The 25692-nt window shown below is 36.7% G+C and overlaps 2 protein-coding genes across 7 annotated transcripts in view; one reads left to right on the top strand and one right to left on the bottom strand.

Moving 5' to 3' along the window:
- Nucleotides 1–8686, top strand: part of LRRC34 (leucine rich repeat containing 34) — a 35558-nt gene extending 26872 nt beyond the window's left edge. For 4 of the 5 annotated variants that reach the window (XM_021069764.1, XM_021069765.1, XM_021069763.1 and 1 more), the window contains one exon: nucleotides 177–8686. In XM_021069764.1, coding sequence (XP_020925423.1) covers nucleotides 177–380 — 204 coding nt within the window. In that variant the 3' untranslated portion in view covers nucleotides 381–8686. The remainder of the gene's footprint in view (nucleotides 1–176) is intronic. The other variant, XM_021069766.1, reaches the window with a different exon arrangement.
- MYNN (myoneurin) lies at nucleotides 7546–25051 on the bottom strand. 2 transcript variants are annotated; one of them, XM_003358669.4, is made up of 8 exons: nucleotides 24388–25050; nucleotides 23309–23605; nucleotides 18534–19324; nucleotides 17212–17371; nucleotides 14787–14965; nucleotides 13738–13821; nucleotides 12103–12189; nucleotides 7546–10761 (listed from the first exon to the last, which is right to left on the bottom strand). In XM_003358669.4, the coding sequence occupies exons 2-8, from the start codon at nucleotides 23572–23574 to the stop codon at nucleotides 10499–10501; spliced, it is 1830 nt and encodes a 609-aa protein (XP_003358717.1). In that variant the 5' UTR covers nucleotides 23575–23605; nucleotides 24388–25050; the 3' UTR covers nucleotides 7546–10498. The 2 variants fall into 2 exon arrangements, with proteins under 2 accessions (XP_003358717.1, XP_005670047.1); XM_005669990.3 differs by lacking the exon at nucleotides 13738–13821 and having other exon boundaries at nucleotides 24388–25051.

Here is a 25692-nt window from a genome sequence, read left to right as displayed (position 1 = left end):
ACACCAGATCCCCGTGTTGCCAGGGAGCAAACCTGCATCCTCATGGATACTAATAAAATTTGCTTCAGCTGCGCCATAATGGGAACTCCAAAATAAACTATTTTCTTTTTTTTTTTTTATTTTCCCACTGCAAAATAAACTATTTTCTTAACGATAGTTTTTCTTAAAAATCCTAGGCATACTCAGACTTAATTCACATGGGCCATCTAAAACCTGACAATACAGATGTGGAGCCATTTGTAGTGGATGGACATGTGTACCTTGCAGAAGTCTCCAATGGCCTTAAAAGGCATTACTACTGGATACCTGGTTATGGAGAAGCTTGCAGCCAATCATCTAATGCAGGTTTTAGTCTTGTACCCATAGGTCAACATCTATGAAAAACAAGCTTTAAAATAATTTTTACACATTTGTCTTATTACTTTCACAGAAATTAATATTTTATTGTCTATTAAAATTTTTCTTTCATAAATTAGAACAAGTTACTTTCATTAGTTAGGTAAAAGAGATATTAAAGTTTGAGTAACTGTCCGTTGTGAACTGAATAATTTAAAACAAAAATTATAAACTTGGGACTAAAATTTGAATGCCTGGAGAAGGAAATTGAGGAACTGTATTTCTTTTTATAAAGAAAATATTACCAAATAGAAAGGTCATAATAGGTATCCTAACTGAAAGTTGTCACGAAGTTATAAAAAGATTTCAGGTGCCAAAATCCCAGGGAACTTCAAATAGTTTAGAAGTTGAAAAACTAAATTATATCAGGTATTTTAAGATGGTTGTTGATACAATTTCACAAATACAGGCAAATACATATTAAACACACACATATACAAATACATATAGATGTGTATTTTCCACACAAGTCAGTGCTGCCAGTTAACTTTTTTTTTTTTTTTCTTTTTTGGCTGCCCTGAGGCATATGGAGCTCCTGGGCCAGGGATCAGATCTGAGCCACAGTTGTGACCTATGCTGCAGAATGTCCTTTAACCCACTGTGCTGGACAGGGGATCAAACCTGTGTCCTGGCGCTGTGGAGATGCCGCTGATCCCTTTGCACCACAGTGGGAACTATCCAATGAACCTTTAAAGGTAATTCTTTCTTTGGGAGGATGCCGGTAACATTTAATGATTTGATGGGAAATAACTCCTGTTATCTATGGCCAATCTTGTTTTCAAATCAAGATTTATATGAAGAGGCAAACAGACATTATAATTCTTCAATTACAGACCTGTGTTCACAAATCTATTAATTTATACATATGACAAGTGCTTAATTTGAACTATTTATTATTATTAAAGCTAGGGCAAAATGTGAGGAAAAATATGTGGACAATTTAAAGAGGTTACTTTAGGTTCTGCAGTCTAAAAGAAAAAAACATCTATCTCTAAATGTTGAGAGTTAGGAGGTGGAATAAAGGTAGCTGTCAGCTTTATAGTTGTCAAAGTATTAGCCTTCATTTAAAGTATTGTGAGGAGTTTCCATTGTGCCTCAGCGGTAACAAACCCAACTAGTAACCATGAGGACTTGGGTTAGATCCCTGGCCTCACTCAGTGAATGGGTTAAGAATCAGGCACTGCTGCGAGCTGTGGTGTAGGTTCCAGATGAGGCTCGGATCCCACGTAGCTGTGGCTGTGGTGTAGGCCAACAGCTGTAGCTCTGATTTGACCCCTAGCCAGGGAACTTCCCTATGCCATAAGTGCGTCCCTAAAGAGCAAAAAAAAAAAAAAAAAAAAAATGTTGTGAATTTATTCTAAAAATTTAACATTACAAAGAAATTCATGTCTTATCCATTCCTTTAGTATATTAAACAATTAAGATAAATATTCCCTAATCACTATTTAATGATGTTTAGTTTAACAGGTCTTTCCTTATACTCAGCACCTAATACCATCTTTCCATACTCCCTGGGGAAATGCAGTAGGGGTGAGGAGGTGGGCACAGATAACTGCGGTAGTTATAAAAAGGGAAGAATATCTGAATAAATTATATGAGCCATTATTTTCATGGAATGTTGTGGAGGTACTGAGCCAAGAAAGACCTAAATGGCTTACCAAATCCATTCTCATGCTTTCAGAGAGATGAATTTGTATCATCCAGGACACATGGTTGCTGTCAGGTTGAGGTCTGTGCTGAAAACCAAAATCTTAAAACATCTGGAATTGTTTGAAAAATACACACTCATTAGTTCATGTTAATAACAAAATGTGTGAAATGAATCTCAGATTTTTGGGGGATAAGTAGTGTTTATATATTATATTAAAAGAAAACTACTGCAATCCGATAACGGAATTTTAGAAATAATATGACCTCTCACTGTTGTAGAAAACACTTACTGAAGATTTGCTGTTATCAGATGTTTACAATGGACCCGACAAAACTGTGTAGACTAAAGAATTCTACAAGTGACTTTATGTATCCTGACATTTATTCTAATTTTTACTAATTCTTGATTTTACCCTTAGTTATTAGGTTTTATTGACCTTACTTTGCAATGTTGTTTCAGATTTTACTTTCTTTCCATTTTAAGATCTCTTTATTCTCTGCAAATATGAAGACTTGTTTTTTTTACAAATTTCTTTTACATTATTACATGCTGAATATAGCTAGAATTATTTATACTAAAAAAAGTTGTATGTCCGAGGAAAGTCTTATCTCTGTATTGTTAAAAATGCAATAGGAAATGAAAAAAAAATTTCTTTTGATCAAATTTGAAAAACCGCAGAATTCAATGAATGCAAGAAAATCATACTATAGGAAAAAACATAAACTTTTTTTTTTTTTTTTTTTTAAGGCTGCACTCGTAGCACATGGAAGTTCCCAGGCTAGAGGTCAAGTAGGAGCTACAGCTGCTGACAGTACACCACAGCCACAGCAACTCGGGATCCCTGACCCACTAAGCGAGGCTAGGGATTGAACCCACATCCTCACGGATACTAGTTGGATTCATTTCCACTGTGCCACAATGGGAACTCCCAAAAATACAAACTTTTTTTTTTTTTTTTTTTTTTTTTTTTGCCATTTTTTGGGCCGCTCCTGCGGCACATGGAGGTTCCCAGGCTAGGGGTCAAATCAGAGCTGTAGACACCAGCCTACGCCAGAGCCGCAGCAACTCGGGATCGGAGCCACGTCTGCAGCCTACACCACAGCTCATGGCAATGCCAGATCCTTAAAGCACTGAGCAAGGCCAGGGATCGAACCCTCAAACCTCATGGTTCCTAGTCGGATTCGTTAACCACTGAGCCATGACGGGAACTCCCCAATACAAACTTTTTTTTAATAACTGTCATTACATTTGGAAAACATTAAGCTGGTGAGGAAATGCTACTTCTGGCAATTAAGAGCCAATAAACTCAGGCTTGAATAACAGTATGACAGACTTCTTACACTTGACTATCTGTTCAGAGAGTAAGGATAGTTTAAACTGAAGATACTAAGTCAAAAATTTTTAAAGTGTCAAGCATCAGAATCACCTGGGGCAAATGTTGAAAATCCAGATTCTTGGAGTCAGACTTAATGAATCAGAATTTTTTTTTTTTTTTTTTTTTTTTTGTCTTTTGTTGTTGTTGTTGTTGTTGCTATTTCTTGGGCCGCTCCCGCGGCATATGGAGGTTCCCAGGATAGGGGTTGAATCGGAGCTGTAGCCACTGGCCTACGCCAGAGCCACAGCAACGCGGGATCTGAGCTGCGTCTGCAACCTACACCACAGCTCACGGCAACGCCGGATCGTCAACCCACTGAGCGAGGGCAGGGACCGAACCCGCAACCTCATGGTTCCTGGTCGGATTCGTTAACCACTGCACCACGACGGGAACTCCTGAATCAGAATTTCTGAGGCTAGTCTGGGGACTCTGCATTTTACAATCCAGGTCATCTTAATCTCACTGAAGTTTAAAAGCCAATGCTCTGGTTTTCTCAGTCTTCAAATTAGTTGTTTTTTTTTTAAATACATACTTCTTTTTAAATGGAAGTATATAAGTGAACAGCTAGATTAATTATTACAAAGCTAACCCATCTGTGTTAACCATGACCCAGAAAAAGATAGTAAACCCCACAAGCTTCCCAGAAACTCCAACTATTCCAACAGACAACCACTATCATGATGTCCAATGCCACAGAGTAGTTTTGCATGTTTTGGAGTGTTATCTAAATGGAGTTATACAGTATATATACTCTTTGTATCAGACTTCTTTTGTACATTATATTGGTGTAATTCACTCAAGTTGTTTATGTAGCAGTAGTCCCATCTTTTATTGTTTTGAAGTATCCCCATACAGGCTGGATAGAGGAGCAGCCTATTGGATTCTGACACTCTCAAGCTAAGACACAGTAACATCAAAGTAAACTTTAGTAATGCAGTTTGCTTTCCCAGGCTACTCTTATTCCTGTGTGCTACAGAGGGGACCCACAAGTTCCTATAGTCTCCCAAGGGGAGACTCAGAAGGTAGCTGATTGGGAAGCAGATAGGAAATGAATGAGAAATAAGTAGGCTTACCTGGAGCCTTCAGTAGAGTGGCATGTGCTAAACCTGTAAACTGACTCACACAGGATTGTTTGACATTTTTACAGAAGTCTCAGAATTCTCTTCTCCAACCCAAGAGAACTAAGGTGAAGCCAAGTCAGTGGAGAACTACTGGACTCTGATCAGGCTAGGAAAAACCTGATCACATATTTCATAAGCTTTTACCTATTGCATCAGAGGCCAGTAAGATGTCCAGAAAATGGAAGAGTAAAGACACTAAGACAGTGTCTTCTTCCCTGATGCCATTACATCATATAAGTCACCTCTTCCATACATGTGGACACCATTTTAGAGAGAAAAAGGGTTATTATTTCTAGGTAGCAATTTTTGAAATGTTTAAGCATTACCTTAAGATATAAATTCTATCTCTTTTATATCAGACTAGGTTTTAAAGTGGCTAAAACTAAAAGTTAATTTTTTCCTAAACTTCCCACTAGGTGGGAGCTCAAGAGTAAGAATACATAATAAGTTCTGTAGGAAAATTCCTCTTCCTCTACACATCTGAACTGCAATGAGTATATCTGCAACAATATATGTGTTATGTGTTTCCCTTCCATTTTCCTCTTGGCAATCCTCCTTTAAGATCCAGCTCAAGTATAGCCTCATTTTATATTGTTGCATACTCTATTTTGCTCATCATTTAACAGTGTTTCAAGTTTGAAAGCAAAAAAAGCAAGAAATAAAGTGGTTTATACTTTTTAGATATTTGATAAAATGACCTTGTTTGCTGTACTTGCTCTGCTTTTCAAACTAAATAGGCATATTCATTATGTCTTATCTACTCCTCAAACCATATCCACTTGGCTTCTACTCCCACTATTATTACTGCAGCTGCCTTTCTCAAAGGATTATCATGCTCCAATTACCCAACCCAATGTTGTCTTTGATTTGCATCCTATTTAATTTCTCCGTATCACGTGATCCGTACAAAGCTACTTTTGTCTTCATGAAACTTGTACCACCCTGGTTTTCTTCCTGTTATCACTTTTCATCTCCTTTTCTGTCTTTTGCTCATTCTTTAAATGCATCTTTCCCCAAGTTTGTCCTCATCTTTTTGTTGTTCTGTACCATCTCCCAGGGTTGCCTAAATCATTCCTATCACAGTAGTTATTAGCCTTATGCTTCAAGATTTATATCTCTAGCTTTAACCTCTGTTGAGTTTCAGTCACCATTTTCAATCACTGCTAGACATTTTCACATAGGTATCACAGTCACCAATCAAATTCAGCACTTATAAAGTCTTCTCTTCCATAAACCTCCACTTAGGAGTTCCCGTCCATGGCTTAGCAATAATGAATCTGACTGGCATCCATGAGGACACGGGTTGCATCCCTGGCCTCACTCAGTGGGTTACGGATCCGGCGCTGCCATGAGCTGTGGTGTAGGTCACAGATATGGCTCAGATCCTGTGTTGCTGTGGCTGTGGTGTAGCAGCAGCTCTGATATGACTCCTAGCCTGAGAACCTCCATATGCTGCAGGTGTGGCCTGAAAACAAAACACAATAAAACCCTCCACTTAATCTTCCCTATCACAGTCAATGACATCACCAACTCTTCTATCGCTAAGGATTAAAACTCAGGTGTCTAAATCGGGGTCTGCCTAACTACAGGGAGCAGAAACTGACTCAAGCCTGTTTAAGAAAAGGGATTTACTCTAAAGATTTAATAGGCAAAAGTCAAGGAAACAAAGCACAACTATGCAACCTCAAGAAACCAAGCGACTTCTCTCACTCGGGGCCTTAATCACTTGGTTTGCAAACCTACTTTCATCCCCTTGCTTCATTCTATAGACCAGCTTTCTTTGCTTCTTCACTATTTCCTTTCCACTCTGACTTGCTTGGCTGACTCTGGGTCACTTTAAAATGATCTTTTTTATTTACATATATACCAAAACCTAGTCAGTCACTGAATTTCATAGCTTAATTTCTTGAGAAAGCAGCTCAGTTTGGCCTAAGAATTGTTTCTCCCTGGTAAGGTGTTCCATTGGCTGTGGTCACAGGTATGGAATTGTGTTACAAATGTGGCTGTCTAATCCCTACCCTTCAGCAGTCAACCGTGGTTGAATGTGTGAGATCCTGGATTATAAATTTGCCTATCTAATCCCATCCTTTCAGCACATGCTGAGGGCAGAGGACTATTTCAAGATGATATAGGCACCTTTCATATTTTCTCTCCCTTCTGCCTACCTCAGCCAGCTGTGTACAAACTCCTCCATTAGCCATCTCTTCTTGTTTGCCTATCCAGGGGAGCAAGAACCCTTTCTCTGTCCCTTCAATTTCCACTGGCTGCTCAGCATTTCCTTTCTTGCCTTCCTCCACTTGGCATTCTGGCTTGTTTCATTGCTAGTTATACTCCTGCTTATCTTTCCCATTTGACTATAAACTTGGAGATAATCTTACTCATCTTTGACACTTTATGTTTTCTGATTTCAGTAATTTTACAGCATTCAAAATAATGGCCCAATATTTTAAATCCAAATATATGATTCACATCCATGGTGTTTATTTTCATATATTCCTCTTGAAATTAAACACCCTATTTCTGAATGACTACTATGTTTACATGGTAATTATCTAAATTCCTTAGGCAAATATACCAAATCCGTTGAATGAAAGGGGTCAAGAGGACAGAGAGTAGCTCTCTTACTGTCTCAAGAAATGCTCCAAAAACTAAATCTCAGTATTGTTCATGTAGAATTTAAAGAAACTGCATTAAAATACAATTTCTTTGGTGGTATTTCCAGCCAAATTCTAAAAACTCAAAATCTCTGAGTAAAAGGTGGAAAGTTTTATCAAGAGCTTAATTATCAAAAGCCCATATATCAGGAGCCTAAAGGAAGAACACCAAGAAATGTTTAGGATAATAGTTCTCAATATTTGGTATATTCTGGCATGTTTTGGAGATCATCTAATTCAGAGGGCCTAAGGTGGGGTGGGGCTTTGATACTACTATTTCAAAAGTATGTTTCTGTATGCATCAAATGTTAGAGGTTTTGTTCTAGGAGATTTTAAGAAACAAGTGCATGTATATTAATTGTCTTTATGTAAGCACATTTCAACTACTCTCATCTGCACAATTTCTGCAGAAATGAAACATACAGAAAAGGACTGATAAACTGCTGCAGCAGAACTGACAGACCTTTTCTTTTGGAAAAAACCCAATTTTCTAAAATTTATCAAAATCATCCTATGAAATTAAACATAGAATACCATTTAAAAACAGAAATCACTTATATATAATCTATGGTTTCTTTTTAAAAAGCCTAAAATCTAACAGTACAGTAGGAATAATCTAATACAAATGCAAAACAAAATTAATTTAGAAAATTATTTGTTTCTCAATAAAATCTTTAGCATTTTAAAAACCTTTCAAAAAACTTAATTAGGAATAGACCTTTCCCGAAACACTGCAATGTAACAAATACATTTAAATCTGAACTTAACTAAAATGATATTTATGAGTGTTAGACTACCAATACAACTAAAATATAGGTATACTATGATAAAAAAAAAATACAGCATTATGAGAAGAATGACGACAGGATAATCAGGCTTCAAGCTTTCTTTACATGTCATCTGGAAAAGCATCAAGCCATGCCAATTAAAAACAATTATTTTAGCTAAGAAGCAGATAATATGATGAAGAAAAGCTTAATAAATCAACTTAGCCACTCCAATCCAATAATCCTAGAAATAATAAATTTGAAAGCTAATTTATGTAATGGAAAAATGCAGATTACCATTGTACTAGAGGAAATTTGGTAACTACTACCCTTATGGAATTATGATTATCAGTGTAGCAGTTTTTTGTTTTTTTTTGGTTTTTTGTCTTTTTGCCATTTATTGGGCCGCTCTCACGGCATATGGAGTTCCCAGGCTAGGGGTCTAATCGGAGCTGTAGCCACCGGCCTACGCCAGAGCCATAGCAACGCGGGATCCGAGCCGCGTCTGCAACCTACACTACAGCTCACTGCAACACCGGATCTTTAACCCACTGAGCAAGGCCAGGGATCGAACCCGCAACCTCATGGTTCCTAGTCGGATTTGTTAACCACTGTGCCACGACGGGAACTCCGGTGTAGCAGTTTTTAAACAGGAATTTTGTTGATCAGATGCTTGGATTAATGAAAATATGAATTAAATAAAACCTCTCCATTTCAATAGACTTAAAAAGTCTGAGTCTTTTCTTTAATTTCTTCACATTTCAATAAACTCCTATTGAATTTAAGCCAGAATAGATTACTTGAACATTTTTATAACCTTATAAATTGTATTTAAACCCAGTATATTAAGTTAACACATAGGTATAATTAGATTTCTTAGATAAATACTAAGTTTGATGTATATTATACAAAGGCAATATTTCAAACTCTCTTCGATTAAGTCAATCCCACTGTGGCAATTTATTGTGAAAATGCTGAGTGTGCAATGAAATGGTGATATCTGTATAGTTTACAATAATTTAGTAGTTCTAAGTCTTCTAGTTAGTTCCTATGACTAGGACCCCAGAAAAAATACAATTAAAGAAAACAATACCAACAGAAAATACATTAATTTTATTACAGGTGTAATTTAAAAGAAGAAAAAAAAAAATAAGCCACAACTAATGCATGGCAGAAGTAGGAAATAATGTCACCATGGTGTCTGATAAGCAGTACAGGAACTAACTTTGTGGAACTGATACTTTAATGCCCTAAAGGTTAGACAGTGAAATTAATTAGTGTGGGGAAAATGGGATAGGGAAGAGTGGTAGTAAATATCAGAATCAATCTGAATTTTCTAAGTTCATTAGGAAGGGAAAGGGATACTGTGAAACTACAACTACTACCAACTGTTGTGGTTTAAGCTATAAAATTTTAAAACTTGAAACTTATAGAAAACTCAAGTATAAAATGTTTAATAAACTGGCTTTCTGATAACTCAAATGTTTACTTTTAATTGAAGTTAATTTCTTAATTACTTATTAATATAATGTATCAAATTCAGAAGCCAAGTGTTTTATACTATGCATTAAGTTTCTATTTAGAAAATTCTTTTTAGGATTTTTTTTATTTTAAAAAGTGCATAAGAGGTATGAGAGGCTTATCAAAAAATTTCAAAACTCAGTATATATTTTCCTCATCTCCAGTAATCTAGAAACCTATTAACACAATGGATCAAATTTGAAACTGTCTTTACTAAGATAAAAAACCAAGTATATATTTAAATTCATTTTGAAAATGTAGTCTTAGATAACTCAAAACTACTGACCATTGGTTTTCTCCAGAATACTGAGTTCTAAATGAACAAAATTTATATACAGTTCTATAGCTTTTAAGAAAAGCATTTTTTGTCTCATTAGAAAAGATACCTCCAAAGGGCTGTATTAATAGAGAAATAGCACAATTTTTAATCAGTACCTAAATTCTCTTAGGATATATATGAATTTTTTTCCCCTATAGTTTATGTATTGGTCTATGAGGTTTAGTAACAGCACCAGTCTTGGTCTGATACTATCACTGATTCTGTTTAAATTTTGAGGGGAAGAAAATAAATCCCACAGGTCAAAACTGAAGCATAAAGTGATAGATTCTACTTCAGTAAATGGAAGGCAAGTCTAAAATGCAAAATAAAAATGGAATTAAGTACAGCAAGAAATTATTACAACCTTGTAAATCAAATATACTTCAGTAAAACTTTTTAAAAAATGGAATTAAGGCAGCTCTAAAATAAAGTAAAACTTATCCATGCAAAATAGTGCTACTGTAGTATAATTTACCCCTTCAAATGCTGTGTGTATAACCTGAATACGAAAGCCAAATGTCAAAACAAGCACTGCACAGTTGTGATGCAGCATCAGGTGCTTTTACTTTAGTCAGTGAAAAATAATGGCCACAACCCAAATAAATGGTTAATTTAATATGAATATATGCACCTTACCAGAGATGTTTATGTTTACTACCAGAGACACCTTAGCAATTCCATATTCCTCACAAAGTCAGTATAACTGCTGTAAAAAAATCAGTTGTGGTTCTGAATACCCATTCACAGTTGATCTCAACAATGCATCTGATGTAGGAGACTGATTATCTGTGACAGGCAGAAGCATGTGGTGGTCCTCAGTCCCAAGTGGAAGAGTCAGTGGTAAAGCCATATCAGAAGGCTTCACATCCAAAGTTTCTGATAAAGGACTTTTTTGTATGGACTCTTTTTCACTCAAGGGATGATCCTCTATACTGGAATCTAGAATTTTATCTGTACCTGAAATGGAAGAGAAAAAAAAACCCTGAGGAAGACTAAACTTGCATTCCAACCCTACACCTTTAGTGACACTATTTCTTTTTTGGTTATTTGTCCTTCTCATTATCTATACAAATACATAATGAGCTTTAAGACCAGGTTCAAGTATCAACTCTACTATAAAAATGGACTTAATTGTTCTAGATCAGGCAAGCTGTTTCCTATCTCTTCTATCATTCATTTATCAATTTTTCATATATCACCTTTTGACATGTATCTCTATCTTATTTCTATTTAACATTCTAATTAGGTATACCATGAATGCTCAATAAATGAAATTCCTTCAGAGTAAATGTCTAGTTACACTTCTATAATTCCTTCAAAGTACCTAAAAGTGCTATATACATAATAAGTACTCTACTTGTTCTCTGAATATATTAATAAATAGTTCATATTATTCTGTGAGTTCAAGTTCAGAGGTATGGCACTTTCATTTATTTTCAGAAAAAAGAAATTCTGCCCTACTCAAGGTAGTAATTAGCCCACTGACTAAAGATACATTTTTTCCTTTCAAGTTTTCCACTAGCTTTACCATGCTCTTGTCATTGCAGAGTACTGACATGATTTCAATCTCACTATCCTTGTTAGACAAAATTGCATATTTGCTTTTATAAAGTTGTAATTCTGTTTTTGCTAGACTATGCTTCTGTTCAACTAGCCAAAAATACAACCTGTGCCCTCTTAACCCAATGTCTCTCTTCACAATGTTCCCTCTGCTTGGGATGAATATTCCCTTTCCCATCTCCATGTTCTGAACTCTTCTCTAACTTCAGGTTCCCTAGAATTAAGCCTTTTCAATACTAACTGCAGAAGGACTTCTCTCTTCTTTAGCACTCTTGTATCTCTGTCATACCCTACCTTTTGTCTTGTATTTCATGATCCACTGAAGTTTTCAGATGTGGCTACCTTAATCCTTATGTTTATGTTTATTGTCAAAGACTGTCACCTCTACACACTGAAGACAAGTGTTTTGTTTCTAATCACGGCAGAATGGTAAGCACAGTGCAACTTCCTCAAGGATTCATTTTAAGCAACAGATTAAAAATTTTGCAGTATAGCTTTTCCATATTTTAACAATTTTGGGCTACCTGTTTCCCTATTTCCTCATGTAGTTCTGGGCTAGTGTTCATGATGCTCCTTTCTTCACCTAACTACACAATAAACCCCAGGAAACCTAGACTCTAGTATGGGGAAGAGTGATATTATATATGTGTAATTTAAACTGTTATAAAGTACATCTCAACATTTTAAGAAATAGCACCAATATGACAGCATCAAAATTTCAAAAACACAAATATTTACCAGAATGGACTTTTGTTTTGTGCTTCTTTAAATTTTTAATATCTGTGTAAGAATTTCCACATAGTTCACATATAAATGGTCTTTCTCCTGAAAAAGAAGTTTAAAAAGTCTCAGTATTTCTCAAGCTGTTAAGATAAAAAATATCAATGTTTATAAACACAATGCAAACATTATTATACTGTTTAAATTTAGTTTCAAATTACCATTTTAATCTCTTGGTTCTAACAGGGTAAAATGAAAACTTCTATACACATAGGCACACCTTTATTTTATACGAAGTGTCCCTATTTCAGGAAAAAATTGAGCGTTTTCACTAATAGAAATTTCTAACTAGGAGTTCCCATTGTGGCTCAGCAGAAATGAATGACTAGTAACCATGAGGATGTGGGTTCGATCCCTGGCCTCCCTCATTGGGTTAAGGATCAGGCATTGCCATGAGCGGTGGTGTGGGTCACAGATGCAGCTCAGATCTGGTGTGGCTGTGGCTGTGGCTGTGGCTGACGCTGACAGCTGCAGCTCTGATTCAACCCCTAGCCTGGGAACTTCCATATGCCACGGGTGTGGCCCTAAAAAAAATTTCTAACTGAAAAAAAAACCTTACTGTTTTATTTCTGTCAGACATTTATTGAGTGTCAATTATATGTCAGATTCTGGTTAAGAGATGTAGCTGGGGGAAAAATGCATAATTATAGTTTCTGCTCTCAGATAGCATATAAATTAGAAAATCTTTTAAAAATATAAAATAAAAATACAAACTATAATTGTTTTGAAATAAGTATTGTTCAATGCTTTATAATGCAAACTAAGGAGCATGAGAATATAGACATTGCCAATAAATTTATTAACTGTCTACACTATACTAGATAGGAATTACGAGGAATAACTTTTTGAAAGAAAAAGAATAGGACATTTTCAAAGTAGCATTTTGCTTTTGTTTTTAAAAGTTTTGCACATTTTAATATTTTTCATACCACTTATATACTACCTTTTACAATAACCATGTCAATATTAAAATGCATTCCTAAAACTTGCATGCTGAAAACTGTTTAATAAGAAAATCTGATATTATCTTTTCCTTTTCATTTTTTGGTATATCTGTGCAATTTAATCCAAATCATTTAAAAAATACTGATTACCTAGCACGCTTCTTAGAAAATCTACACAATTCTTTTTTTTTTTTTGTCTTTTTGTCATTTCTTGGGCCGCTCCCGCGGCATATGGAGGTTCCCAGGGGTCCAATCGGAGCTGTAGCTGCCAGCCTACACCAGGGCCACAGCAACGTGCGATCCGAGCCACGTCTGCGACCCATACCACAGCTCACAGCAACGCCGGATCGTTAACCCACTGAGCAAGGGCAGGGATTGAACCTGCAACCTCATGGTTCCTAGTCGGATTCGTTAACCACTGCGCCACAATGGGAACTCCAAGAAAATCTACACAATTCTTGACCAAAGTTAATTCATACTCCAAATAACTAAAAAAACAAACAAATAAAAAGTTGATATTTATACATTGAAATATTGTTATAGAAGAGTATGACTAGATACCATATAGTCCATAATGGTTTAAAGTCAAGGTTTACATAAAAAGAAATTAGAGAGAACAAAAAATAATACATTCTCCCTAAACACAGACCTGTATGGGATCGAAAGTGTTTGTTGAGCTCTCCTGAGGAAATAAAACTTTTCCCACAAATACCACATATGTATGGTTTTTCACCTAGATGGAAAATAAAAGATAGCGAAGTGGTGTACTATACCAATATAATATTTATCAATTACAATAATCTAAAGTAAGTTGTTCTAAAATATTTACATTAAAACCTCTTTATATTGTATTTTAGAGGTATTTTCAGTGTAGTCCAACTTAAATGAACATTTAATAATTATTTTACACTGTTCATGTAACCTGAGCTTTTTCACATAATAAAACTTTATTTCTACAAATATCCTTCTAGGAGACTAGCGTTGGGCAAGAAGTCTGAGTTTTATATAATTTAAAACATGAAAATTCTTCAATCCATATTTCAATTCTTGCTATCTACAAGGTTATTAAAGAGGAAAAAAATTACTTAGGAAAAATCTATTTAAAAAATTACCCTACAATGACTGGGTCACTTTGCTGAACAGCACACAACATTGTAAATCAACTATGTTTTAATTTGAAAAAATTGTATTTAAAAAAAATTACCCTACAAAAAATGAAAACCTTTGAACTACAGATTTTGCTCTGGGTTTGAAGTATCTGTTTAATTTGCAAATCTTAGAATGTCTGTGTAAGAAAAGTCCTAAGAAGTTATTAAATCGATATATTCTACCCAAACCCACCCCAACCCCTTAACTCTAGTTTTATCCAAGGGAAATGAAGCTTCAAGAGCCTAAGGAATTTTTTTAAGGTCATAAAAAATGCCTCAAGTTTATATATTGTAAAATTATCTGATTTTAATGTATATAGCTAAGTTACATGATAAAAAATTTCATCCACTGTTTATTATTCTAGAAAATAATCTGCTCTTATATCTAATATTTACGTGAAAATCTTAAGCATAAAAAGCTTCAAGGTTCACAAACACAACAGATATATTACTACAAAGCCTGTACCCTACTGTCTGGAAAGATTTGATTTTCCTTTTTCTTTTATTTATAACTTTCCTTATTTAAGTAATCTCTGTGTCAAATTTTTACCTGTATGTTTTCGAGAATGAGTGATAAGAGAACTAGAGACAGCAAATGCCTTTCCACAGGTATCACACACATAAGGCTTTTCTCCCGTATGCCTTCGAACATGATAGGTCAATGTGCTGGCTTGGGCAAATCGCTGTCCACACCTATCACAGACATATGGCTTCTCTCCACTATGCTTCCTATTAATAAATAAATATAAAGTTATACATTGGTAAATAAAACAATTTGGGGAATCACACTATATAGCAAACATTTTTCATGCAGTATTTTATTTCATCTTAACAGATCAAGAACACGTATTTAACATACGGTCAAGAACAAACGTTCTGGTTGTATAAAAAAACATTAGTTCCATTAGTTCTGAGATTAGTTCAAAAAGTTTTGCCATCAGCTTTATGCGGTAGTCACATACACCCCTAATACTGCAGGCAATTTTTTTTTTGGCCGCCCAGTGGCATATGGAGTTCCCAGGCCAGAGATCAAATCCAAGCCAGAGTTGCAACCTACTGAGGCAACACCAGATCCCACTGCACCGGGCTGGGGATCGAAACCAGAGTCCCCGCTGCTGCAGAGACGCTGTCGATCCCGTGGCACCACAGTGGGAACTCCTGCAGGCAGTTATTTTTGCCTGTCCATTCACTTGTTCTTCAAAACTCTTTCCTCAAACCTCCAGCACCTCCTCACCCATCCTCACTCTCAGCTGATATTCTTGCTTCCTGTTTCACTCAGAAAAATTTAAGCAATCAGAAGAAAATTTCTACCACCACAAATCTCCACCTATAGGAATCTGCATCTATAGTAGTTTTTAACTCTTATGTGAGAATGACAGTACATCTGAATCCAACTACTCCTATTTGTATACTTAAGATACTATCCTCCTTGCCTACTCAATGATAATTCCTGCAATCCCTCCATCCTACATCATCTATTTTCTCTAATAGTCTGGATTGCAGCATACGAATATACTGATACGTCTCCCATCTTAAAAAGAGACCTCCGACCTCATTTGCTCCTCTCTTCCTCTGCTCCCCTTTAGTAAAATCTTGAATCTCCAACAGTTCTACTTTTTTTTTTTTTTTGCTTTTTAAGGCCACACTCGTGGCATATGGAAGTTGCCATACTGGGGAGACAGCTGCGGGCCTATGGCACAGCCACAGCAACATGGGATCTGAGCTGAATCTGCAACCTACACAGCTCACGGAACACCAGATCCTTAACCCACGGCGGGGATGAATTGGCATCCTAATGGATCCTAGTCGGGTTCATTAACTGCTGAGCCACGAAGGGAACTCCCTTATTTCTTCTCTACTGGCCTCTGCTAACACTGCTTCTGTCAGTGTTAGAGCACTGACAACCTCTCACTTTGCCAAATCCAATATACAATTCTCATTCTTAATCTCCCTATTGTCAGAATTTGACACAGCAAACTGCTTCCTTCTGCAATCACTTCCTCTACCTGGATTCTGAGGCAGACTAATTTTCTGGTTTGCCCCTATATTGGCCACTCCTTCCTAGTCAGTTCTGCTGGTTCTTGCCCATCTCCTAGAACTCTTAAGGTTAGTGTGCCTCATGACTCCATTCTGTGATCTCTTTTCTAATCATCTTCATTCCCTGGGTGACCTCATCCAACGTTATGACTTTAAATAGTACCTATATGTTCATGACTCTCAAATTTATATTTTCAGCTCAAACTAGTCCCCTGACTTCCAGGCTTAGATAACTGTCTATTGTACATTTCCATTCAGATGTCTAAAAGTCATCTCAAATTTAACATGATCAGAACTCTGCTCCTAAACTCCAATACTCCTACTTGAACTACGCTATCCACAAATCTCCATTTTAGTTAACAGTAATTCCATCTTTTCAGATGCTCAAGCTCAAAACCGCAGAATCATTTTTAATTTGTTTTTTTCCTTTCATATCCTATATCCAGTGTGCAGCATATTCTGTTGGTTGTGACTGAAATATATCCAGAATTGGACTGCTACTCATCTTTTCCACTGCTGCCTCTCTGACCTAAACTATTATCACTCTCACTTGGGTTTTATGTATAGCTTCCTAACCAGTAATTTTGCTTCCACTCTTGGCAATCCTACAATCATTTCTTAATACAGGAGTCACAGTGATCCTCTTAAAATGCAAGGAAGACCACATCACTTATTTCTCATTCTCAAGAGTAAAACCTTTATAATGGCCTACAAAACCTTCACCATCTGATCTTATTTGCCCTAACACCATTCTGATCTTATTTCCCTCCCTCAATTATTCACTTCCAGCCACCCTGGCTCCCTTGTAGTTCCTTGACTGTACTAAGGATATTATGTGGTGGTACCACAATTAAAACTCTACTGTCATGCATTCTAATACAATTTAAGGCTACAGTGAATGACAGATCAAACATCTGGTTTTTGTTTTTATTTTTTACCTTGCATGAATCTTGAGATTGCTAGAAGTTGCAAATTGTAAATTGCATACATCACATTTATAAGGTTTTTCCTCACCATGATGCATGCGACTATGGAAGACTAGCTGGCATTTCTGAGCAAATCCTTTATCACACAATTCACATTTGTATGGCTTCTCACCTAAAACAAAAGTAAATAACATTTATATTTAGAAGGAAATATTGTTTTAGTTGCTTAAGCCATATAAGCTTTCAAAAGAGTTCATCAACAGCACTAGTTTCAGTATTCAGAAAATTTAACTGCCAGAAGAAAAAATGCAAATAGGATATTTTTCCAGATTGATTACTGAAAACACCAATAGAGTTAAAGAAACTCTAGTTTCTTAGTCTTTTTTTTTCATTTTTTTAGTCTTTTTTTTTTTTTTTTTTTTTTTTGGTCTTTTCTAGGGCCTCACTCACGGCATATGGAGATTCCCAGGCTAGGGGTCTAATCAGAGTTGTAGCTGCTGGCCTACACCACAGCCACAGCAAAGTGAGATCCAAGCTGAATCTGTGACCTACACCACAGCTCACGGCAATGCCAGATCCTTAAGCCACTGAGCGAGGCCAGGGATCAAACCTGCATCCTCATGTTCCTAGTAGGATTTGTTAACCACTGAGCCACGACGGGAACTCCATAGTTTCTTAGTTCTTAATAGTGAAAGATGACAATAGAGAAAAATGCATATTGCGTCTTAAAAATTACAAGTCTAGGAGTTCCCTTGTGTGGCAGGTTAAGGAGCTGGTGTTATCATTGCTGTGGCACAGGTTCAATCCCTGGCCTGGGAACTTCCGCATGCCACAGGTGTGGCCATAAAGAAAAAAAGGAAAAGTACAAATCTAAGCGTACCAATATAGGTAAATATAGAGGCTAGGGAAGGAATGTAATTTTTGTTTGAAAGTTGAAAAAGTCTAAGGAAGCATGTGGTGAGATGTGTTGGCAAAATGTGAGAATCAGTCTGAGTTGTAATTACCTTTTCTTTTTATTAGTTTTAATGTATTGTCTGTTAAATACTTAGCAAGCTAAAACTAAGTTTATGCTTATGTTAACTATGAGCGAAAATGTTTTAAAGAGCTCACACACTGGGGTTTCAGAGTATCAGTTACAATAAAAAATAAAACAGCTATTAAATACTTGTTCACAATTACAAAGACATTTTTAAGTCTAACATGCTCAGTACTTTTATAAATACAAATGTATACCAAATTCTGGTCACAGTCAATACTGTATACTAGTATGTCTATAAAAATATTACTTCAGTCACAATATAAAAACAATTATCTTCCCCACAAACCAGTCTTACCTGTATGAGTTCTTACATGTGTTTTCAGCTGGTTACACTGGGTAAAAGCCTTTCCACACAAGTGGCAGACATAAGGTTTGACTCCTTTATGTATTCTCATGTGTCTTCTTAAGCTGCTGGCTTCTGAAAACACTTTCCCACATGTGTTACACATTGGTTTGGCCTTGGAATACCTTTGATCCAGCTCTTCCCCAGAGCTCTCCAGCTCATAAGAGTTCTTGACAGTGGCTATATTAGACATAGAGTGTTCTTTCAGAGCACAGTTTGGCTGTGATTTTCCACGTTTCCGTTTCACTGTAACAGTTTGCACGATATCTTGTGCTGGGAAAGTATTTTCTACAACTGATGTCAACTCAAGTTCTGAATTATTTCTTTGTACAACTTGTTCTATTATAGGTGTGGATAATTTATTTGCATCTAGAAATAGTTCAACAGACGTATTTTCTAAAATGTCACTGGGATATTGCACTGTTTTATTCTGACGTGTTTTCTGGGAGTTGAAGGCCTTCTTCTTCTTTTTAGTTTGAGATGACTTCTTTGCTAAAGCCCCTTGTTTAGGATTTGCCTGAACTAAATCTGTAGACACTTCTGATTTCTCCCGACTGTTATAATCTCGTAGAGTAAGGAGACAAGTCTGTTGATTCAATTCAATATTTCCAGTAATACTAGATATCTCTGTAGAAGAGGGATTAGCAATAAAAGCAAAATCTTCCATCTTTATTTTACATTTAGTGACCACCTCTTCCACTTTGAGATAGTCAGCAGCCTGATGGATTTCTTTAACATTCCAACTGTAAGGAAACAAGGCTAAATGACAATAGTCTGACCAAAGAAAAAACATTTTTGAAATAGAGCTACATAAATATGTCTATGTTTTTTAAAGACCTAATGAAAAAGGCTTAAGAGAACAAATTTATAAAATGTATTCATTCATTCAGAATGTTTAAGCAAAATCTCCAGTTTTACGGAACTTGAAGTAAGAGATCATTCATATGTACAATCACGAAAAAACAAAATGTTAAAATTTATACCAGTTTATAAAACACTTGGAACACAATAGTAGTTGTTGTTGGCAACTTACTGCTTCATCTCATTTATCCTGAGGCCTCTTCAGATAGCAACCAATTGGAAACAAGAAGAATCTAAAAAAACTATTATCTTCCTCTGCTTTCCTGGGGGGAACTGTATCTGTGCTTCTCAGCTTCCTCTGCACTTGAATCACCCAGGGATCTTGTAAATGTAGATTCAGATTCAGCATGTGTTGGGGCCTGAGCATCTGCATTTATTTCTTTTTCTTTCTTTCTTTTTTTTTTAATTAAAACAAAAAATGTTATGGCAGCATATGGAAGTTCCTTGGCCAGGGATTGAATCCTAGCCACAGCTATGACCTGTGGATCCATTAATGGCCGGTGATCGAAACTGCACCTCTGCAGCAACCCTAGCCACTGCAGTCGGGTTCTTAACCAACTGCAACATGGTGGAACTCCAGCATCTGCATTTCTAACACACTCCCTGGTGATGACAATGCTGATGGTCTGTGGATCACACTTGGAAGAACAAGGTTTTAAAATGCACTAAGCTCTCTCTAGCAACCCTCCCAGCTTTTCTGTGTGTATGGGATATTCAACCTAAATTAGCTGGAGATTTTGTTGTATTAGAGTTATGTAGAAAAATTTAAGTCACCTTGTTCAACATTCCAACAAATATTTACTGAGCATCTACCATGTGAGGTGCTGAGAAGGAGATTAAGAAATAGTCTCTGCCCTCTAGATGTTCACAACGTACAGTAAGACTGTTCACTGGCTCTGCATTACTAGCTGAATTAATTAGGATAAGTCAACATCTTTGGGACCTTCAATTTTCTTAGCTGTAAAGTCAGAGAGCTGAGTTGATATGAAGACTAAAAATATGCCCTTTTAATTATTTTAAGCTGGATACACACACACACACACACACACACTCAAGTAACCTTTCTATTTGACATTTTCCCCAAATATTATTTAACTCTTCAGGAAAGTTAAGTAGACTTACAGGCTAGTTTGGAAACCTAATCATCAGTTTTAGGGAACATTTTGTTATCTGGGAAAATCCACCTCAAGCTCCTAATACAAATACACTTTCAGAAAGTAATGTTTGCAAATTGACTCCCTTAGCTAGGAAAACATTACTTAAAATACTCTTTTCTGTCACAACATTGTAAATCAACTATACTTGAATAAAACTTTAAAAAATGAAAAAAAAAAAAAAAAAAACAACCCTCTTTCCTCTTTTCATGGCCTTTGGCTGTAATTTTGGAGCAAATTACAAATAATCTTTGTAATCAAGTTAACTATCTGCAAAGATATAGCATGAATACCCCAAACATAAATAAAATCTTATTCATCTTTCATATTTTTTTGCATGTATATAGATAGCACTGTCGCTTCCTAAAAACATTATATATCTTAAGCATTTTTATTGATTTTGTTACAGTCTATTATTAAATTACAATAAATGAGGAGCATTATTAGAATAAAACCCAAATTAATTCTATCACTTATTATAATTTGCTCAGTGCTCCATAAAATGAACCACAAACAAGGTGAGACGGCCTTTAAAATCAATACAAACTAGTCCTGATTCACAAACTGTTCAGTAGTGAAACAGTGATTCATACAAATTATTTATCTATTTCATAGATAGCGTATAATCTCAGTCACAGTGAAGAGATTCAGTAAGCACTTACGTCCATAATTGATCTCCTTTTTACGAGCACTAAGTTACAGTGCTTGCACACTTGCTTTCACTTTTTGAACAGTCACTGAAAGTCATTTAATTATATATTGCCAGGCTTATGGCTAAATGCTTTGTATAAGTAGTTCATGTTATCCTCAGGACATGACCATGAAATCTATATAATCCCCACTTTACATATAAATGAAGTTTCAGTGGGCCCAAGAAATTAAGTAACTTGTCCAAGATCAGACAGTGTTAGAACTAAGATTTGATCAAGGTGATTTGGCTCCTGAGTCCACTAAATTCTCTACTATTCTTTTTTCTTATTCACTAAGTTATACAGACTTTCTATTTTTGGTATACATCTTCTCTTACATTTGCAGCTGGGCTCAAACAATTAGCTCCCCAGCATCCCAAGAAAGACATGTTATCAAAAAAGACTAAGCAAAACATCTGGCTCTTCTTCACATTGGTTCTTTGCATGAAAGTTCAAATAATTCAAGATTTTTCTGGCAAAGTTAACTGAGAAAGGGAAACCACTAAATTGAAGACCAACCAAAATTTACAGATTTTGTGATTTTTTATTACTTATTCTAAATTTTTAGATAAGAGGTATTTGTATAGCCAAATATTCAATAAACTTAAATAACATCATGTGACATTAATCTACGATGTTGCTTTGTTTCTTTAACTTATGCAGAACTGACTCCAAAATTTCATTACACTAAAATTTAAAAGTAATTCCAAACAGCATGAATATTTCCTTTTCAGGAGGATTTCAGAACAGCCTGAATCCAGTTTTTTAAAGAAACATATTTCCGAGATAAGCTGCAATGTTAAGAGAGAGAGAAGGGTTTTCCTTAATATGTACATGTATATATCTGGAAAAGAATGAAAGAATATCAATGTGTTCAGAGTGGTTAACACTCAGTGGGTAGCAGAATTTTGGGTGTCCCTTTTTTTGTTTTTTCCCCTCACTTTTCTCTAAGAAATGTGGAATTAAAGAGCTTGAAGAGTAGGACAGAGAAGAGGAAAGAAAGGATGGAAACTAAGAAACAGTAGTTTAAGGCCTTAAAGGAGGTAGGCCTTTAAGTAAACCCTAAATCTTCACAGTAACAATCAATGTAGTTATTACCATCTCATTTTTACAGATGCTGAAACCAAGGCTTAGAGAGGCTGCAATTAGATTGCTCAGAGATAGCAACTGAAAGGCAAGCTCTAATTCTAAAGCACATAATCTTTCGATGTCAAGATGATGATCTACTCAAGTTTACACTTGCATAAAAGCTGGAGAAAAGACAAGAGTAATTTGGTTTCTCTTTCCTTTTATCCCCACCACCTTTCCCCCAATAAGCAGTAAATGTATTGATATTAATCTCATTATATAGTCCATCATGCATGTAAGACACAAAGTGCCTGCATTATCCAATTCCTCAGAATCTACTTCTTGTCAGTGCAACAACTGTTTTAAGCATCTTAGCTAAGCATTCTAGCCTCTTGGACCTGACTTAAACATTAGTACTGATAGCTGTACAGAAATAACAAGAGTCATTGCCATTAACATGCCAATGGAATTATTTTCCTGAATCAAGATCAGGAAGAAGTCCTGCATGTTGCTATTTATGGCTGGAAATGGGAGCACTATTAAATAAACGGAGGATCTCTTTTCCACTTACACCTTCTCACCCCAAAGACCTTAAGACGAAGGGGACAGAGAGTGAGAGAGAAGACCAGAGAATCATAAAGATAAAAAGCTAGGGGAAATTGGAATTAATATTTATCATATTTTAAGTTTACATAACTGAAATCACAAGCTTTATTTCAGCAGATAAATCAAATGTGTCAGAAACAATGCGTTAACTACATTAACATCTGTATTTTTTTGTGCTTACAAAACATAGTCTGTTTATCCCAAATCAGTGACACTGATTCATTAAAAACAACACTGTACATATCAATATTTGAAGAGTTCAATGACTGTATGGAAAAAATACCAAAATGGTTTAGCTCTAAAGACTATTGACCAGCTTTTATAAGTGGAAATAAAATGTGTACTTTACCTGTCAAGATTTAAAGTTCCTGTGTATATAAACTCCAACAGTTTCTGAAATCCATCAGCCTTCACCTGACTCTGATCAAGAAAGACATTGTTCTCAGAAGTGCTTCTGTAGATCGCACCAAAATACTCACTAAAGGAGGCAAGCACATTCCTATGAGCTTTAAACTGGAATTCCCCAATCACTATGGTGCAGTCACAAAGAAAACCAGCTTCCCGTTGTTTGTTCAGTCTCTCTAAAAGGTGCTCACAGTGGTGCGAATACTGCATTTTGATATCACAAACGAATTTTACCCTTGTTCTAAAAAACAAAAATAAATAGTAAATTAGTAAACCTAAGCTGTCATCAAACTTTTCACGCAACAAGAATAAAGTCTGTTCTCATTTTACGTCCCCAGAAAATTCACAGATATGGTTAAAAAATGCCGAAGGGACAAATGCCTTCCTAGCTTTTATTTCATCTTGGTCAACTAACACAATCCTTTGGACGCGGTAATAAATGGCGACGCGAGAAAATATTTCCACAAAGCGGGGAAAAAAAGGAAAAAAAAAAGCACTGCAAAATTCCACGCTTTTGGATCAGCTGAACTTTCACTTTCAAGCTCAGTAGGCAAACATATATTTGGGAGAAAAAATCAACCACTAAAAGAATGATCGTTGGGGCAAACTGAGTAAGGACACGGTACGAGGTCTTGAAAACTGCTCCCCAATGAAACCTGTTACATAGTGGCTTCAAAACGCTAGACGGGTGCCGAGGGGGCAGGGCCAAGAGTTGTCAAAGGTTAGGTCACTCACCCCGAGGAAGCCACACCCCTTCCTTCCCCACTCGAGGTGGTATCATAGGGTGACAACCAAAGCCGATCTCTCCTGGTTTCTGCCTCCCTGCCCTTCGCCCAGCTCCCACTCCCGCGAATTCCCACAGCAGAGGTTGTGGCCAAGGCCAACACCAGGACTGCCTCGCCCGAGCTTTCAACGTTAACACTTGGCTCCGACAACAGCTCGCGCTCCAAGGAACCTGCCCTCTAGTGACCCAGGATCTGGAGGGAGCTGGGATGGCGGGCTGGGGGCAAAGACAGAACTCACCTATAGCAACCCAAGGGGAAACACTGTTTCTTCACTCTCACTCCGCCATATTGGAAGGACGTCACTGGGCTACGCTCCGCCTCTCCCTTCCTACTCCAAGGCGACGTCACATCCGGCTCTGGGAGATCCGTGGCAACAGCGTAGGCTCTTAGGACCGTGGAGATCTAACACCCGCCTGGAAGAGGCTGGCGCACAGAGAACCCCCTCCCTAGCGGGCCAGGAGACCCGGAAACTGGAGAGTCATAGATACGAGATCTAAGGGGACGCTCACAGCGCCCCGCCTCTCTTCCTCATTCTGAGCATTCTGGTTGGCTGACCGTCAGCATCTCGCGCACGACTCGTGTTGCCGGCCAAGGCTGCTTTCCGCTGCACAGCGCGCCTCTTTCCGGGAGCCAAATTGTGCATTGCATGCTGGGGCTTGTAGTTAGTTGCTCGACTTCTCCCATCAGCCTCACCTTTCTTGAGGCCCCACCGGTGGGAACAGCTGCTTTATATACTTGGGCTCTCGACCATGGGAATTTTTGAGCTGAGACTGATCACTCCTTTTTAGTTTACCTACCCAAAAGCTCTTGTTTGCATCAGCCAACCGGAATCCAGTTTGCAGGATACCCTTACCTGGTGTTGGAAGCCTGGGATGCACGAAAGCGGTGCAAAGCAGTAGGGCATACTGGGCATGCGCGTGGGGAAAGGTGGGCTTTATACCGGAAAATGTTCTGCGTCTGGACTAGAAAAACTTTAATACAATGATTTACGTTGTATTCAGATTTTGTACAGTGAGGGAAAGGGGTGCCGCTTATCTGCATAAAATGAAAAGACAGAAACAGTAAGATAAGTCATGCTGATATGTTAGGGTGAATTATACCACGCTTGGACATTATAAATCTAAGAAAACCAAAACTTCAACATTTTTTTCTTGTTAAAAGTTATATGAGGATCGTAGGAAGTTTACTCGCGACTTTATTTTTCAGGACAGTGTCAACTTGAGTTTCTTTTCTTCTCTCCTGAGATTTTTTTAAAAAAACAGATTCCGTTTGGTCTCTAAGTTTTCCTCAGTATGAATCATATTTTTGAATAAAACCACAACCGTTAGGAAAAAAAGAGGCTGGTTCTTTCTTGATTTTATGTTTATAAGTATAATTTTCTTTCTGATTGCACTTTTAGTTTTGTCAGAATCCTTTTTGGTAATTAATTCACTCAGATATTTATGAGCCTCTGCTATGTGTTGAACAGATATTGAGTATTTAGAAGTATAAAACATGGTCTCGGGTTTAGATAAATCTGTAATCTCAAGTGGAAAACCAAATG

Source organism: Sus scrofa, chromosome 13 (assembly GCF_000003025.6).
Source record: "Sus scrofa isolate TJ Tabasco breed Duroc chromosome 13, Sscrofa11.1, whole genome shotgun sequence".
NCBI lineage: Eukaryota > Metazoa > Chordata > Mammalia > Artiodactyla > Suidae > Sus > Sus scrofa.
The sequence above is the reverse complement of the archived record's forward strand: the minus strand, read 5'-3'. Positions and strand labels throughout refer to the sequence as shown.